The 17,691-nt window shown below is 43.3% G+C and overlaps 1 protein-coding gene across 9 annotated transcripts; it reads right to left on the bottom strand.

Annotated features, from left to right (window-relative positions):
• Window positions 1–21: 21 nt before the first annotated feature.
• On the bottom strand, window positions 22–17,522 carry impdh1b (IMP (inosine 5'-monophosphate) dehydrogenase 1b). Of its 9 annotated transcripts, none has more exons than XM_070991536.1 (16): window positions 16,952–17,283; window positions 11,671–11,769; window positions 11,433–11,510; window positions 8,139–8,187; window positions 6,656–6,757; window positions 6,490–6,564; window positions 5,759–5,965; window positions 5,590–5,677; window positions 5,295–5,494; window positions 4,864–4,954; window positions 4,601–4,696; window positions 3,897–4,040; window positions 3,274–3,418; window positions 3,044–3,187; window positions 2,880–2,963; window positions 22–2,178 (listed from the first exon to the last, which is right to left on the bottom strand). In XM_070991536.1, exons 1-16 carry the CDS (start codon window positions 17,164–17,166, stop codon window positions 2,157–2,159), a joined length of 1,839 nt encoding a protein of 612 aa, XP_070847637.1. In that variant the 5' UTR covers window positions 17,167–17,283; the 3' UTR covers window positions 22–2,156. The 9 variants fall into 9 exon arrangements, with proteins under 9 accessions (XP_070847637.1, XP_070847636.1, XP_070847641.1 ...); XM_070991535.1 differs by having other exon boundaries at window positions 11,433–11,513; XM_070991540.1 differs by lacking the exon at window positions 16,952–17,283 and adding an exon at window positions 13,929–14,163.
• Window positions 17,523–17,691: the final 169 nt, after the last annotated feature.

Below are 17,691 nucleotides of genomic sequence, written 5' to 3' on the forward strand. Positions count from 1 at the left end.
CAATAAGACAGTAGTCCCATACACAGTTTGAATTGTTTATTCTTTTTTTGACCATATTGAACAGCAAAAGCAACTTTCCTCTGCAGAGTGTTTTACTGTAAACATGTTCTGAAGTGATATTCCTCAAAACCCCCTAATGGATTTATTGAATACTGAGTCTTTTCCATCCATCTAAAAAGCCCTTGCTTATTGTTTTGTTTGTTGGTTACAGACGCTCCCACTGTATTCTGGCAAAATATTGCAATAAATTGAAGCGGAAATCATAAAAAAAGTGCAACACTAAAAACAAAACAACTGTAAACCCAGTATCTCACTTAACACTATAGTTGTGCTTTGTAGATGGACTAACAAGACTCAGTACTCTGCAAGTAACACATTTTATAAACCTGAATTTTCTCTTTAGATGTGAAATGGAAAACAAGCAGCTATCATCTCCAACTGAATATAGGTATATATTTCTCCATATATTTTCATGTACACGTTCTTGCAATTTTGTCCAATTGCAAGGCTTTTGTTTGTTAGTCAAGTGAACCCTGTGCAGGGTGAAGTACATTAGCACGTTAGAGAAAGCAACTCATCTCTTACAATCTGGGACTTTATTGAAAGAAAAAAAGAAGAAAAATTACATCTGGCCGCACGTACATCCAGAATGAAAACGTTAGAAAAAGCATAGTCCTACATAAGCTGAATGATAAAAACACAGCGATATTGCTTCAAAGTAAGAAAAGGAGGCGAGAGGGTGTGTAGCATTGAGTTTTCACTGAGCGGTGCAGCCTTTATCCATCCCCCCATTCAAGGCATATCTCTGGTAAAATGCAACAAATACATCAGAAAGAAACCTATGCCACGCTGTGAGAACGCAGGAATGCACAAAGACAAGGTAACAAGCGACTCGTTGCGCTAATTTTGGTTTTGAAGTTACAAAAAGAAGAGTGTCGGAGGAAGTGTAAATACACTTGGCAGTATGTATGCAATTACAATAAAGCAGAATATAAATACAGCCGTGTTTGGCTTGGTGAAAAAACAAACATGCATATCAAAAACACTTCATGCTCAATTCAACTCAATGCCCCCAAGACTATACAGGTATTATATAAAGTTAGTTTTATCTAAAAGTATTCAAATTAAGGGCAGAGAAGTTGTCCTCCTCCTCATTACGAACTCTCTTCTGATTGATTTGATTCATTTTACATTTTCTTCTCTGAAACATACCTGATTCTTCAGCTTTTGGTCCCTTCTATGCTCAACATATGAACACTACGCACTGAGGTGGGACACTGGTTATTTGGCTCAAGATGTCTTTGAAGGGCAAATGAATGCCCGCAGTGCTAAAGACTGCAGGTCTGGATTCTGTCTACTGATTGTGGGCGACACTGGAGGATACAAAGTCGACAGGACAATCACCATGGCCAATATCTCGTACCTCAGGATCCACAACGCAGGAAGTAAACAATATGTACCGAGTTATAAGCAGCTACTGTTCATCAAGTAGCTTCGACCTGTGACGACTTAAAAATGCAAACAATAAGTAAGATTGCCACGAAATACCGACACACTGCACATAGAGAGACAAGTGTTGTGTGTTGCTTTCTGCACGTATGCACTCATGTGTTTAAGAAGGGGGAGGGGCGTCTGGTGTGCTGGTAAGCGTGGATCCCAAAAAAAGCCAAAAAGAGATGCTGATGGGATCTGCACCGTGGCTGGTTTAGCTAATATTAACAGGACACATTAACACAGTGCACCTTCACTTTGTTTGTCCCGACACACAATTTAAACTATTTCACACGTTCATGACTCACTGAACAGGCACTCTGCTCATTTTCTCGCTATTATCAATGCACTCAAAATTGGGACCCGCTGCATACTCGCAATACAGGTTTGTAAGTCATTCCCAAGACCCTGTTGTGCTGCTTCTTGAGTGCAAAATCCCAGTTGTATCAGAGAGTCAGGTGTCTGTGTGAAGATTCTCACTTCGCTATGTTGCCTCTGTCCTCCCCAAAGCAGCAGGCTTGGATCGGAGAGAGTAACTGTGGATACGATGCAGGGGAAGGCAGAGAGGGTGTAGTGGGTATTTTAGCAGAAGTGGCGATTTAACATTTGGTCACTGTTAGATTGGGTATGTCACGTGCACTGCTGATCTGCACTCTGTCCCCCGTTCAGTAAAGCCGCTTCTCGTAACTGTGGAGGCAGAGAAAAACCAGAGAGAAATCAGCGCTTGCTCCGATAGAAATATCTGCACGTCTGCTACGACGATGCAAACTGCATCTCAGCAAATTGCATCTGACTGTTACAACATGTCTTCTGAATGCATTTGGCAGAAAAATGCGAAATTGCATTTGCACAAGAGCAAAAACAGGAGCAACAGGACAGAAAGTAGACCTGTCTTTTTCAGGGAAAACTAGAAAGGTCAAGCTAATGCTAATGGGACTTTAAAGTCCTGATGCTCTGCTGCATTGCGCCTTCTTTCTTGCAACTACAGAGCAGGTCCATCTCCCTGCAGCATCAACACTTAACAGGAAGTGCAGCAACTAGAGCCAAGCGGTTTCTTAGCAACATAATGATGAAATCCTCTATGAGAGTCAACAAAGAAACCACAGTTTTAGAGTTCCCATTGCTGCGTGTGGGAGTGGCAGATTTAATAACCTGCTCTGTCTTTAAAAAAAAGACTGTTTCTACATCGACAAGTCAGCCTAACTTCCTTTTAAAACGGGTACAAATAATAAAATCCTGACTTTTCATAACATGAAGATTACTAATAATTAATCTTTTGATCATCAATCTTGTGCACGAGGACAAAGTACTGATGTTTTGTTGTCTTTGAATAAAAAAGTGTTATGGCAAGAACCGAACGTAAGATGGTTTTGTGTTTTTGTACTCACGAGTGGAGTCCATGAACTCCTCCCTCCACCTGTGCAGACATGGTCCTCTTTTCAAACTTCAGCTCTCCAGAGTACATCATGGAGCTGAGACAGACACACATTGTCAGATATAATACACATAAAAGTTAACATTGTAATCAGTAATTCACACACACGTTGCTCACCGGAGGACAGAAAGACTCTTTGCCCCAATGTCCTGGCAGCCATGCTGGATACCAGCTATCAGGTAGGGTACAAACTTGTGGATGGAGCCCTTGTCCTGGACCGAGCCTGACACACCCTGGGCTACCTTCACCTTGTCACCCTCGCTGTGGAAACACATCAATCAATCAATCACAGCCTTGTTTGCTGCTCATGGAATCTGGCATTTCGCTACTTTTAACCACCCACATACCTAAAATAGCGCTTCTGGCTGCTGGTGCTCTTCTCCATAGCATCCAGGGAGCCCATACCGCGGTACTTTTTCAGCCGCACGCCGTCTGAGAAGAAATACTCTCCTGGAGCCTCGGTGGTTGCAGCTAGCAAAGAGCCCATCATAACTGCAGTTGGAAGACACCAGAGAATGATGTGTGTTCTTCTATTAACCTCCTCACTGCTGTGACAACCAGCTTTGTCAGTATGAAGACTGGATGTTTTTAATTAAGGAGCTTTATGAAATATGACCCTTACACACTATTTACACCCCATACTCAAACGGGACTGGTTTCCAGATGATAAACGATCCAATCTCACCTTCGTGTTCACACCTGGCATTTTTATTGTGTTCTCCTTACCCTCATTGAGATCAGATCTCTGCAGAGTTATGCCAGTTGTTGAGCTAGGGGCAACTTAATAAACTCTGGAGTATCAGTCCCCTCTTGTAAATTTGGAATATGTAATAAGTTATTCCTGTCTTTGTATAAAAAAGGTTTGTTCTGGTGTGTAGGCTCCTCTCTAAATTTGAACATTTCACGTGAGCTAAGAACAAACATCTGTATTTACACCTCCCACATGCAGTCATAACGTCTGAAACCTCACCAGTCGATGCCCCCAGGGACAGAGCCTTCACCACGTGGCCCACAGTCTGAATGCCACCGTCAGCGATGACCGGCACCCCAAAGCGCCTGGCGTACTCTGCTACCTTGTACACGGAGGTCCCCTGGGGCCGTCCACATGCCATGACTACAAGGAAAACATATCTAACATGAGCGCCATGGCAACAACAAAAATCAGGACAACAGATCAGACCTTTGGGACAAACAGAAATCAACTTATAAGCGAAAAGGCAGCATCTTCTTCACTGGTAACTAACAGATATTACGAGATGTGATCGCGTTCATGTCCTTTTGCTGCAACGTGTCTCCTCTGTTCTCGCTGGTGAACGTGACCCAGTCCGAGCGTGAGAGGCCGGTCCCCATGGCAACCCAGACTGGGGCCTTGGCAGATCACCATGACAACTAGGAGCGGTCTCAGGATATTTGTTAGCGTTAGCAACTGACGGCCTTTTCTTCTCAGTGTAGCCAGATTAGAAACAGCTTCAGCTCCAGCTGATGTGCTACAGCTTGATTATTATGAATTTCTCCTCCATATCTAAACTCTACGCTAGCAGCTCCATGGTCAGAACATATTGCTTTGTATTAACAGAGTGCTATACATTGACCATTAACCTCAAACGAAATTCCATTTCGAGGAAATCTGTTGCAGCTGTGTGGGAGATGGTTTTGAAAAACAGGTGTGAGTACCTTCCTGTGTGATGCAGATGGAGCCGCAGCCCATGCCCACTCTCAGAGCATCGACACCGGCATCGATCAGGTTCTTGGCCTGGGCTGCTGTAACCACTGTAGGTGAGGGAAAACAACAAAAATGGTGCATAAGTGCCTGCAAACTCTGTTGACATAAGAAAGCTGTCAAAAAAAACAGGAGTGCTGTGTACAACATCAAAGTCCTCTGACTAATACTTCCACTAATGTGTAACTATTAAAGGCAACGACATCATGAAACTCACCATTTCCTCCCACCACTTGCAGGTCTGCATACTTCTGTTTAATGTAATTGATCATGTTGATCTGATACACCGAGTTGCCTTGTGAAGAGTCCTGAAAGTGCAAAAGCATTCATGATTGAATTACTATGGATCAGAGGATTCTTAACAGATAATACAGGTTATGTGCTTATTATACACATATTTCACACACACACACACACAGGAGAAAAAAGGGAAATTTGAATTAGACTTTCACAAACCTTAGTGCTTTGGTCAACTTCCAGATTCATGTTAATATACTTCATTATATAATGCATAATGCACTCTCCTACTGTTGGTTAGTCTTAATGCACTTTTAGGTAACCTCTGCTCCATCAACTACCCGACTTTGGCTCACACATCCATGAAAGACTGGCACCAGTGATGAGATGTACATCAGCCAGAACACCCACCAGTACGACGACATCCACTCCAGCCTGCACCAACAGGTCCAGTCTGTATTTGTCGTCCTCCCTGGTGCCGATGGCGGCGCCACACAGCAGCTGTTTGCGTGAGTCTTTGGAGGCCAGCGGGTAGTCCCTGTTCTTTTTCAGATCCGTCCTGGCAATAATGGCCACCAGCTCGTCGTTATTGTTTACAATGGGAAGCTTGCCTGGCGACAGAGAGAGTGGAGGTGAAGGTATCAAATTTCATGAGGGAGAGACTGAAATTAACTAGAAGAAACTGCTGTCTGTCGCTTCTATTTACCTTTTTTACTGCGCTGCAGAATATCGTTGGCTTCTTTCAGTGTAACGCCGGCTGGAGCCACTACCAACTCGTCCCTCTTCGTCATGGCCTTGAAGGTGACAGGAAATAACTGAATGAGTGATGCAAAGATTTTTAAACTGATGGGACACACGGTTTCTTAAAAACATACCTCCTCCAAAGGTTTGTCATGGTCTTTCTCAGAGAGGAAGTCGATATCTCTGGAGGTGACGATGCCCACCAGTTTGCTGCCCATTTTGCCCGTCTCCGTGACGGGGATACCAGAGAAGCCATGTCTCACTTTGGCCTCAAACACGTCTCCGACTGTGTGGCGCGGACTCATCACAACTGGGTCTGTGATAAAACCCTGCTCAAACCTCTGGAAACCAAGAGAAACCAAATATAACTGCTGTTATTTATGTTTTATCTGCATTTGTGCAAAGCAGCAAAAGCAGCACACACACACACACACACACACACACACACACACACACACACACACACACACACACACACACACACACACACACACACACACACACACACACACACACACACACACACACACACACACACACACACACACACACACACACACACACACACACACACACACACACACACACACACACACACACACACACAAAAACAACACAGATGGAAGACATTTACCATAACCTATACAGAGACAAGATAACAAGAAAGGTCAAGGATATGGTTGATATGAGAGTTAGGTCAGGTTGGCACATTAGTGTGTGAGTGTGCAATGGTGATGACGAGACAATTAAAAACAATACTTCTACGACTAATAGTACTCAAATGCTGATAATCTACCACAAAGCACGAGTAAGATTGTGAAAAGAGTTTTTTTTCTTGCACATATGAGGGACAGTCGTACTTTACCTTGACCTTGCGGACCTCGTTGGCTTGAAATTCTGGTGTGCAGTTGTGGTGAATGATGCCGATGCCTCCCATTAGCTACCAAATCCAAAAAGAATAAAAAGTTGATCTCACAGTTAAGCAATAGATGAATATCGGTCTTAGCAGTTTTGGCAAAGCGGCGTCTTACCGCCATTGCGATTGCCATGGCTGACTCTGTGACCGTGTCCATGGGGGAGGAGATGAGAGGGGTCTTCAATGTGATCTTCCTGGTCAGTGCTGATGTCAGGTCCTGAACAAAAAAAACAAGCAAACACACATTTGAATGTCTTCACCAAGAGGAGTTTGTTATTTTGCACATGAGCCACCAGGGGGCAGATCAAACTTGACAGATGCAACACACAGAACAGTTGTTTCCAAGTGGTAAATAATGCTGGACTGCGTGACACACAAGCTCAAATGACAGGAAGCCAATGAGTCCAAAGAACTCATTTTAAGTAAATATGTCCATAAATTGTAGCTGTAAGTGTATGCAAACAAATTAAAATGCACAGTCCATCAAAAACTCAGTTCTTCATGAGACAGGAACCCGACACTCTTGAAAATGGAAATGAGCCATACTACTGAAACACCAGCAACCACATTTAGCTTTCACATCTTCCCATAACAGCCGGCTTTTGTTATCCTCTGCTGCGTGAAACTAACGGCACCCCTCGTACGTGGGAAACCAGCAAATGAGCCAAGCTTTTACTCCTTATCTGTGACAACTGTAAACTATGGAGGCTTTTCTCAGGGGTTCAAGGTGAAGGAGTGAGAAATCACCTAAGCCGGCTTCTCCGTTTAGAGAGCACAACTGCACCAACCTGCTAAATTCAACTGAGCGTTAGGAGAGAACGTCAAGAACATCACGAGCCTAAAGTATGTCACACAACAGGTCCAAACACACGTGGCCCACCCTCATGTTGGCCTTATGCAAGTGCACAAATGCCAGGAAGCGTATGACAAATTTCAGTCTGGATGACTGAGTCACAGTGTGAACATGAAAAACTCCAGTCCAAGTTGTGACTGAGGCATTTGTGTTATTCAAGGTTGAATGGCCTCACTATCTACTGAAAAACTAGGGCAAAGACCAAGACTCTGCAGAGACGGCTAACCCATGATGACATGGCGAGGCAGGCCAGCATCTCGCAATCTGAGATTAGAGATATCAATTCAGTTTAAAACCTCCTGAGATGGACAAAGCAGGAGGGATTTCATCTAAAGCCTGAGATTAACTCCCCCATCATCTGCTGAGGGAGGTGGATGAGCAACACCACCAGACATAAACGTAAACAGAACGGCGAGGGAGCAGCCAGTGGGTGACCACAATGGGCAAAAATAACAGGGCAGCAGGGAGGGAGGGAGAAGAAATGACGCAGATGGTTTCAAACGGGCAAAAACAAGAGTACTTTTGTAAAAGCCACGATTATGAAATGAAGCTGAGCCTGGAGTAGAGAGGTTTGTTTCACTGTAATAAGGCTGATGGGTTAAAAACTGGCTCTGCCAATAACGGTCTGTCTGCTGACACTGCAACGTTTATCATCGGGGGGGCTGAATGTGACAGTTAAGTGCAACAAGACCGTCCATGCCCTTTTGTACTCTCAAACACGTCCCCCACACACGTCCATACTCACCACTTCGTCTGAGGTAAAGTCGATGAAGCCCGGTAAGATCAGGAAGTCACTGAAAGACATGAACAAAACGCAAAGTAAGAGGCTACAGCAACTTCGCACAGCTGTGAGGTTTAAAGCATCCACACACACACACGCACAAAGACAGAGTGCCTCATGTTTGAACCAACATGAATAACCAGTATTTGTCATAAAAAATATCTCCAAGCAAAGCAGAGGAGTGAAAATGCTTCCCTACACTATGAGCAGCTAACTGTACATAGGGTGAAAAGCTATCATATGTGAGTACTGTTGAACAAAATTGTGTTTTAAAAGGACAATTAGGCAAAAACAGATAAGATTATGTATCAAAGAACTACAATAAACCTTTGAATTAAGCTTTTAATTAGTCTAGTCTGATCTTACTACTCATTTCCTTCCATTAAAACACTTCAACCATCTGCAGTCTGTAAGCTACTGCTGGTTATGTCTCTTCATGGTTCCCAGAATATTGTGAAGTGTCACAGTGGCCGAGTACAGACACTGAGTGCGTCCTCTATTTGGCAAAAAGCAACAGTTGACCTCTTTCAGCTCTTGTTTAAACGTAATGTGAGGCAGAGGTAGACACAGGAATGATGTGTTTGTTTTTCAGGCTATATGCATCTTGTGGGTTTTGCAGATGGGTGCTAAAACAGGCAGGGGACAGACAGAAAGATGGAGGGATAAGGGAGGCTTTGTAGGCCGTGTGGATGGAAGAAACGAGAGCGTATGAAACAGGTGAACAGTACAGGTGGACATAACAGAGTCTAAAAGAGGATGGGGGTGACAGTGAAGGTGAAAGTGAAGGCTGACCCACGAGCAGATCTCTGCTGCCTCAGTGTGGGTGGAGAAAAGGAAGGTCTGAAACAGCAGCACTGGATAGGACACTTCAAGGGAGGAGTCCTGTTCGCTTTCTCCCCTCACTTTAGAGTCCAAACACCAACAAACATCCGTGTGGGAACGAGCAGAAAGCCCGGCAGACATCTGCTAGCATTTAACAGCAGCCACAAACCTCAGCTGCAGCGCACAGGCCGGACACACTGACTCTGGATCAGCGTTAGGCCGCAGCTCATTGTGTTGGCTTTGAATTCTAAAGAAAACACTGGCTTGGTGATGCCTCATTATGGTTTGCATTTGAATGTGGACATGCATGATGCTAAGAGAGAGTGTTTCAAAGTGCAAGCAAAAGCTGCTTGTACAGATGCCTGCTCTTGCCTGGAGGTATAAAACACTAGATCAGAGTACGACTGCACCCAAAAAACAAACCAACTGAGAACATGACATCCAGTGTTTTGGAAATGAAGCAGCAAGCTTTAAAAAGAGTGAATCTCAATAAGTAACCTCCGTATGTCTGACTCATTTTACTGGGTTTGTATGAAAAAGTCACTGACAAAAGACTATTATTACACTACAGTTAGCAGCAGGAGTTTATCAGCCACAGTAGCTCCATCATAAGCAAAACAGCAATCAGATAAGGTAAGTGCTCTTTCATCAGGAATGGTTTGAGGTTTGCCAAGTAACGTGCCCTGAAGGCTTCAAAAGGTAAGACAGGTTTTATGGTGGTTAAATTGTACAGACTGTGAGAAAGCAGCCTGGGAAGCACTTTTAAACTTGATTACGGGGACGTCTCTGTACATTTATTTTATAGTGTCTACAAGTCAGTTCACCACTTTGCTTCATAATGTGCAGTTAACAGCAAAGAAATGTGATCATTCACCCGCCTCTGTCTACATTCAGGCAAAAACGCTGGTGCACCATCACTTTCCAGGCCATTTTAATCAAGTGCTGACATGACTATGTAAATCTGATTAAGAGTGTTTACAATCACACCCAAGGCATGATTTCTGCACCTGGTTGAAGGCCACAATACTGCAGGAAGCTCGTTTCTCTCACAAAGCTCTGTGTCTTCCTGTGTCTGCATCTCGCTTTCTGTAAGTGGATTACTTTCTTTTTCCTGTAACTAATGCAAAAATAAAAAGAAGCTAAACGGCTCAATTAGCAAGATCCTGCTGTCAAGTGCACTAGCAGGCATGTATACGTGTTGATCAAGTCATTGAGGATGCTTACATCTACATCAAATATGTACAGGAAAAGCGGTCAGAAACTTTAAATCTGCTCCAAAGAAATCAAAAGAAGTTGAAACCACAACAGTTTTATCAGCATATGCGACAAAAATGTTAAAAGAGCACAAATGGTATGAAAAGAGTGACGCAGACTCTTTCATCCTCAAACCATCTCCATCCAGACCAGTTCCTCCCGCAATCCACATGATACCAGTTCAGGCAATCATGTGCCAAACTTTCCTTGGCCGTGATGCACTTCATTACAGCGTGGGGAGGTTCTTCAATCACATGCGGACACAATCAAATGCCATTACGTTTTCTATTCGATTAGCTTCTATAAAGCACGAGTAGCATGATTAGAGCAAAGATGTGGTGGATTTTCAGCTGACAAAGCTCTCAAACTAAGCTTGAATTACTTAAATACAGTTTTGCCGTGCAGGTGATGATGCAGTACGGACAATTATCTGCCATTTGTGCAATGTAGAATAACACATTAACTAATGGTCTTTCAAGGGAAGGCTGAGAGGGCATCTTCAGCATTGATTGTAGTGGTTGTTGTTAGGACTGGTGGCAAAGAGGTAAAGCACTGTGATGGATTTAGAGAAAGTTTTAGAAGAGAAAACATGCTTCGTTCTATCCTACAACCACTACAACAGATCAGCTCAATGCTTTGCTTCTTGTTATTTAGGATTAAGAAAATAAAAGGATGATTACATGGATGAGTAAAGAAAATCATTTCTGTCAAAATGCAGGATGAGTTCAAATTCAAAAAACATTTCTCATTTGTCACCAGAATGCTTATCAGAGCTGAGTGAGGTTAATAGGCGAAAATTTGTGCTTAATTAGTACTTTTACCAAAGCAACGCATTTATGAAAAAGTGCACGAGCTGTTCTGTCATGCGTGCTGCATTCACAGGACGTGTCGTGCACTTTGATGGTTAGTTGAAGTTAATGATGCAGTTATGTCCACAGGAAGCAAATTTGATCCCCATGACCAAGATCAGGTTGAGCATTCCAACATGGCCTTCATTGATCGTCTGCACACATGCACTTTCATGACACCAGATTGAGATTTTTGGCATGGTTTGTTTCGGTCAAAGCAGTTTCTTTAGAAGAACATTTATTTGCTTCCCCCTTATGAATTCACAATTTGGACAGACAGAGGATTTTTAACAGCACAGTTTCAAAACAGTTTGAAGAGGACTGTTTTACTCACTTGTAAGTCAACCCATCTCCTTTAGAGCATAGCTCTTCAGCCGTATGACCATCGGAGACAACGCACTGTTGGTCAGATCTGCTGGTTCAAAATGTGTTGGCCATTACAAAGCACTGCTGCGTACACTTCACCCACCACTGCGCGCATGTGAGGTTTTAAAATTAGGAGACCTTACTTTGAATTAATTTCATTACTGAGATTTTCGGGAAAACAAATCAAAGTTTGTGATGCAACCTACTTGTAAGTAAGGCCATCTCCGATCGAGAAGAGCTGCTGAGCTGAGAGTCCATCTTCAGGAACGTAGCCTGTGCCGCCGCTGATTAAGTAATCCGCCATGCTGCAAAATGATAAAGACAGGCAACTTGAATCAACTGTGCAGCCCAGGACTCAGATGTTCATCTAAACACAGTAAAAGGATGCTCTGCAGGGACACTGGACATCCACTTTGCAGGCAGAGCTTCAGTGACCTTCTCAGAGGAAGACATAACCATAGCAACATCAACATTTCCCAGCCAGCCGCGGGTCAGTGCGCGTGCGCGGCAGGTGCAAGCCGCAATCGCCTCCTCTGCTTGCAGAAACGAGCTATATAATAATCCAGAAATAAACTTACACCACTGTTATATACACTTAATAGGATTTTTATGCCTGCTGCTCGACCTCACGGGAGGCAATCCGATGTTAATTAGCATAAGATAACACACAACGTGCAGCCCAACACGTAGATACGTCACTGTAGCATCCGGTGATTTTATGCAAGGACAGACACAGAGAGCGAATTGTCTGTCTCTGCAGCTAACATATTCAGACAGACATCACTTACAAAACCTAAATCGAGCGCAGAGTGAATGTGCAACAGCGCAGTCGTCCCCACACGACCGCGTGTGAAGCAAATATGGCCGAGTGACCCACTAACATCTCACTGAACCACCACAGCTAGTGCCGCACGCTGCTGGGTTTACAACGACGGAGCGCGCTAATGTAAAAACACAGTAGATAAAACGCTGTCCAGAGAATAACAGCAAATCCTCAAATGTCTTACTATCTCGACTTGCGCGGTGAGGTCTACTGACTGGCCTGGTGACCTACATTACGTTATCAGTAGCTAACAAACACTAGCTGCTTGCACTGAGCATCCGTGGTTGACAAACTGTGTCACTTCACGACCTGTCTTCGTTGTTTATTTACAGTAGGAAAGCAGCAACGCAGCCTCATGGCTGCCGGTTATCCGTGACATCGTCAGCCATGCTAGTGTGCCTGTTAGCATCCCCACTCTCTCGCCTCACAAGTCAGTAATTTACCTGGTTAACCATTTTGGAAACCGACATACCCATCAGGCAGCACACAGGGAGAGTAAACATGATATTTTTAGAAGTGGTTTGCATTTCTTGTCCCCACCCATTGTGGTCTAGCAAACCTAGATGTATTTTAGAGGAATGCGGTGGGCATAACAAATACAAGTTTATACTGTATTACAATAAACGGTGTTAAAAAAAAAACTTAAATACGTGCCGAATTAAAGAGGGGCTTCTTTTAGACACGATATGCTTTAAAATTTGTTTCTATCCAATATCACGCCTTCATGAGAACAGAGCCAACGCTATTTCAGCGGAATTTTCAAGCGAGTTTGGTGTTGCCTTCCGGCGTAAGCCGGGCTTCCTGCCAACAGCACGAGTGCATGCAGGTTGATACGACAATATCTGACTTCAGTTAACATTTTCGGGAACGAGAAGGAGCGGCGTGGTACCCCAAGTGAACCAGCAGGAGCCCCGTTAAATGAAATAAACACGGCTGTGATTAAGCGACAAGTGTCACTACACAAGTATTTGTTTTTGTATTACAAGTAGTTCAATGATAAGACTATTAGCCTCGGGAAGAGATAGCTATAATGTTAGCAAACCGTTAGCCTGGGGACTGGAGACATCGTTAATGTTATACCAGCCAGCTGGCAATATGGCTGATACTTAACCAGACAACTATTCACTGATGTAAATGATAAATATAGTGAGACCCCGTGTAAATCACATTCAGGGTTTGACACAAATAACGTTAATGTTTTCACATTTTACCTTATTAACCCGTCACTCACGTCTACGTAGTTTTAATTTACACTTACACGATTTCGCCGACGTACCCATTTTAATGTTACCTAATTAAAACGTGTAACGGTATAAACAAGCAGGTAAACTCTACCCCATTATCAGAAACCTGTTCCATTACAGTGCAGGTGTGTTAATAATCCACTAAAGTAGCGACAAGCGACTGAACTTTATGCACACCAGACATGAGACTACGTTATGCTTCCAGACATGTGGGAGCAACTGTTAGCATTTAGCATCAGCGTCTCTCTTGTTTTGTCTCGGCCGACGTAAAAACGCTGCCGAGGCTTTAAAGCAAGCTTCCCCTCCTTTTAAAAAGGGCTGTTTTAAACTATGTAGCTTCTCAGCTAGCTTCAACTCCTAACATATTTCCCCACACCGAGTAATGTTAGCTAGCTACCTTACGGAGCAGACGCCCACGTTGACCAAAGGGAAGCAACTTTCCAGATGTAAGCCAGTCTAAAAAAAAAAAAAAAAAAGATGTGATACATACAATACTTCCTTCTACCTCGAAGAAATAAAAAAAAAAAAAAAAAAAAACTCGATGGAGAAAGTGGTGGCTCCGCGATCTACGGGTCGGCAGTGAGGAGAATCAGAAGTGATTGGCTGTGGCTGCAGACAGTGCGTGTTGGTGTTATGTACTGGATGGAGCAGCGTCACATCCCCTTCCCTCTCAGGGGCGTTTAACACTGCGTGGCGGTGAAATCAGGACACGGAGGCGAAGGGAGTTAACCACGCCATGTGAAAGTTGCACTAGGGGAAAGCTGGCAGACCGGTTTACTACACCGCACATGTGGGTCTTGCAAGGTCATTTTTCAACCGACAGTGGGTGTCGTCAAAATAAGCCCAATCTGAACTGCAGCGGCATTAAAATGTAATAGTAATAATAATAAATCTTATTTTGTACATCACCTTTCATAACGAAATTGCAGTTCAAAGTGCTTTACAAGAAATAAATCACATGCACCAAGTGGGTGCTTTACATAAAAAAGACAGAATGGACATAAAGACGGATAAAAATAAATGTAAAATAAGACTGAAGTGAGGATGAAAATAATACACAATAAGTGCATGAAATGCAGCAATGTGTAAGCGTGAAGCAAAGCACAACAGGGGCCTTATTGCTGCATAATGAGTACTTTCATTACTTAGAGTACATTCTGTAAGTACTTTTACTCAGGTATCATTTTGATTGGAGGACTTTTACACTGTTATTGCTGGTTTTACTTAAGTAAAGCATCTGAGTGCTTCATTAATTGTTGTGCTTTTGTGAATAGTTCTTATTTCTGTATTGTTGGCAAAATTGGCTTTTTTTATACAGTGATGACAGATTCAGACTCAGGGGATTCAGATCAAAATATATTGTGAGTGATGCATTCTTTTATCTGTGTTTATTGTGAGACATCCTCGTGTGTTTTTTGCACAGCCCTTGCAGAGGTAGGTGGATGCACAGGGTTGAACGGTAATCCCTGATTGAAAACTTAATGCCTTCTTTTTTCTTTACTTGGAGAAACGTCGTGCTGAATTTAAGCAGTGCTGTCTGAATTTTGGTCACATGTTAATCATCTAAACAGGATTAAGTGCACTGACACGACAGCACCAATCACATTTTATCCACATGCTGCATGAGACGCGGACAGGAAGCTGCGTCTTACAAACCGTAGCTCAGGCTGACTCCAGGAAAAATGTCTGTATTCGGTGTTTCGTAGTGTTTACAGGTGAGGAAACAGGATGAAGTTCAACCAGTTTTAGAGAACCACTCTGTTTTAGGCTTTACCAAGAATTCATGGGGTCACAGAGGAGCATGACATGAATTAACTTTTGAGTCTTATTTCACCAGTTACTGTGAAATCTAATGAGGACAGTTTTATTTAGTGAGCAGCAGTCTGTTAAGAATATAAAAAGCTTTACCAAAAATTGCTCAGTGCACACCCACAATGCTTCCAGGAGATAAGTGTTGGACAGCCACTTTACTTTCTGGCAAAGTGAGGCAACATAAAACCACACTCACTTGCCTCTTTCCAGCATTGCAGCGCACACAAGAGCACATTCACAGTCCTCGTCAGCATTTGTCATCGAGCTGTCAGCGGCACCCATAGCTGTGATGACAGAGAGGAACTGATGCCTTTTTGCAACTAAAAATATGGCTGTCACGGTCACTTTTATCACCTCTTCTACAGCATCATGGAGCAATAGTTCAGATTTACATATTTCACCAGCAGTAAAGGTTTTGTCATAGGTGCTGTCAAATAAGGAGGGACAAAATTTGTGGCTTTGACTACATCAAAGGGTATTTTTACTTGAATTACAGGCAATCAAATCCAGCAGGCACTTTAAATAATCTTGCATAATCTCTTGTATTTGCAATGGGGCTGCTGAGGATGGCGTAATAAAGCGCCTGCATATCTCTCTGTCAGAATTTAGGGATTATGATTCAGAGTTGGGATTCGCCTTCAACTTTGGCAGGCAGTCTGTCAGCCATGCATGTGAGACATAAGTGCATTTAAACTGAACCTGCTGTCTACAGGTGCACAGAATATTTCATTTGTTGCAGTTCACTGATTATGTCTTGCCCAGGTTACATTACAGTTCACATATTGAACAATTGAAAACCATGTGGTCTTCCCTGTAACCCAATGTGCTTCACACGCCTCCCTTGTTCTATATTCATTTTAGATTCCTAGATATGTCTGCCAAGGTGACTCAGGGGGATCTGTTTTCCCACTCTGTGTTTGTGTCAAATTAAATGTGGGTCATTGCAGATATGGGTCAGTGGTTCCTTTATGGCACTGTAGCTATTCTGAGCAGTTGATTCAGCCGTGTTCATCCCCCCTGCAGCACTCTGCTCACTGCCTTGATGTTGCATTGAGGAATTGTCGGTGTGCACAAAAGGGGCAGAAGGGTCACGTTAAAAATAGCACCTGACAGCTTTTTTTCTTTTTATTTTAGCATCTGCTCATAAGCCATAGGTATTAACTTGAGGGCCTTTAAACAAGTCAAATATTAAGTGCATCAACCAAAGTAAGGGATTTAACCTCAAGAACATTTGCAAGCTGATATAAATACAAGGGCGTGTGGACGTGTAAACCGACCCGACGGCATGAAGTCAATTTACATGTGCAGCCTTGTGAAGGCAGTGCCACTGACAGCTGGACTGACATCACATTGAAATTGTATTTCACGCTGGATATTGGCATTGATTTCTGCAGGAAATTCTGCAGCAAACTCAACCTAAATCTGTACATTCTGAAAAAATTCAATTTATTGATTCACTTCCTGGTAAGAAATTATTTCTGCAGCAGACAAATAGCCTTAAAAACATTTCTGACATATTTTTCAAAGATAATAAAACAACTAGATGCATTTTAACCTACATACTGCTTGAGTTCTACCTGATGGTGGCTCATTCTCCCTTTAACTCACCTCTCCGGGACTAGACCAGCCTGGATGCGTGTGGCGCTGTATCTCTGCGCTGCAGTTTCATGCCTGTGGCCATGCGAGGTTTGCCGGACATAACCCTCCCGAGGTGAAACACTGGTGTGTGGGAGCTGAGTGTCTCCCACAATTCTGCGATAATCCACCTGCTGGCTCTCCCTCGCTCCATCTGCACCAAAGTGCTCATAACCATACCCCTCCATAGTCCGACCAAGGTCAGTCTCTGAATCCAGTGGCCCTTTCGCTTGGCTGTGCAGCTTTTCAGGGGTTGCTTGCTTTTAAACAGACTCTCCAAAGTCAGTGGAAATATCCAGCTGAAGGTTACATATGAACTTCATTACCCAAGTGCGGTTAAAGTTAAGTCACAATTAGAAAAAACAAACGCAAACTCTCCAGTCGTTTCTGAATATTCTCATCTGAATTCCAGTGCGTGTTCTAGTTACTCTGTCGGTACCCTGCAGACTAGATAGTGAGCTGCACAGGTGTTTCCATAGAGAAAAACAGAAAAAAAGACTGCCAGGCTTCTCCGTCTGCCCCTACGCAGGATGCACCTGCTTGCAAAAAGGCACCAGCCACCTCTAGACGTGTCAACAGAGGGCGTCACCTGGGAGATTCTCCCACTGAGAGGGCGTCGCTGTGGAAATGATGCCAGCAGCAGAGTGTTGTTGTGGAGAGGCTGTTCTGCAGATGTCTTCGAAATGTTGGAGATTTTCTGTCATGAGGGCAAA

Source organism: Chaetodon trifascialis, chromosome 22 (assembly GCF_039877785.1).
Source record: "Chaetodon trifascialis isolate fChaTrf1 chromosome 22, fChaTrf1.hap1, whole genome shotgun sequence".
NCBI lineage: Eukaryota > Metazoa > Chordata > Actinopteri > Chaetodontiformes > Chaetodontidae > Chaetodon > Chaetodon trifascialis.

What these genes read in the sequence shown, in the direction of transcription:
- impdh1b (XM_070991535.1), bottom strand. Translation starts at nt 17,166, where the DNA reads ATGGAGGGGTATGGTTATGAGCACTTTGGTGCAGATGGAGCGAGGGAG. An exon ending in ACGAGGTCCGCAAGGTCAAG is followed by an intron (nt 5,966 to 6,489) that starts GTAAAGTACGAC and finishes CTTGGTTTCCAG; the next exon opens with AGGTTTGAGCAGGGTTTTAT. An exon ending in CATCTGCATCACACAGGAAG is followed by an intron (nt 4,041 to 4,600) that starts GTACTCACACCT and finishes TTTTCCTTGTAG; the next exon opens with TCATGGCATGTGGACGGCCC.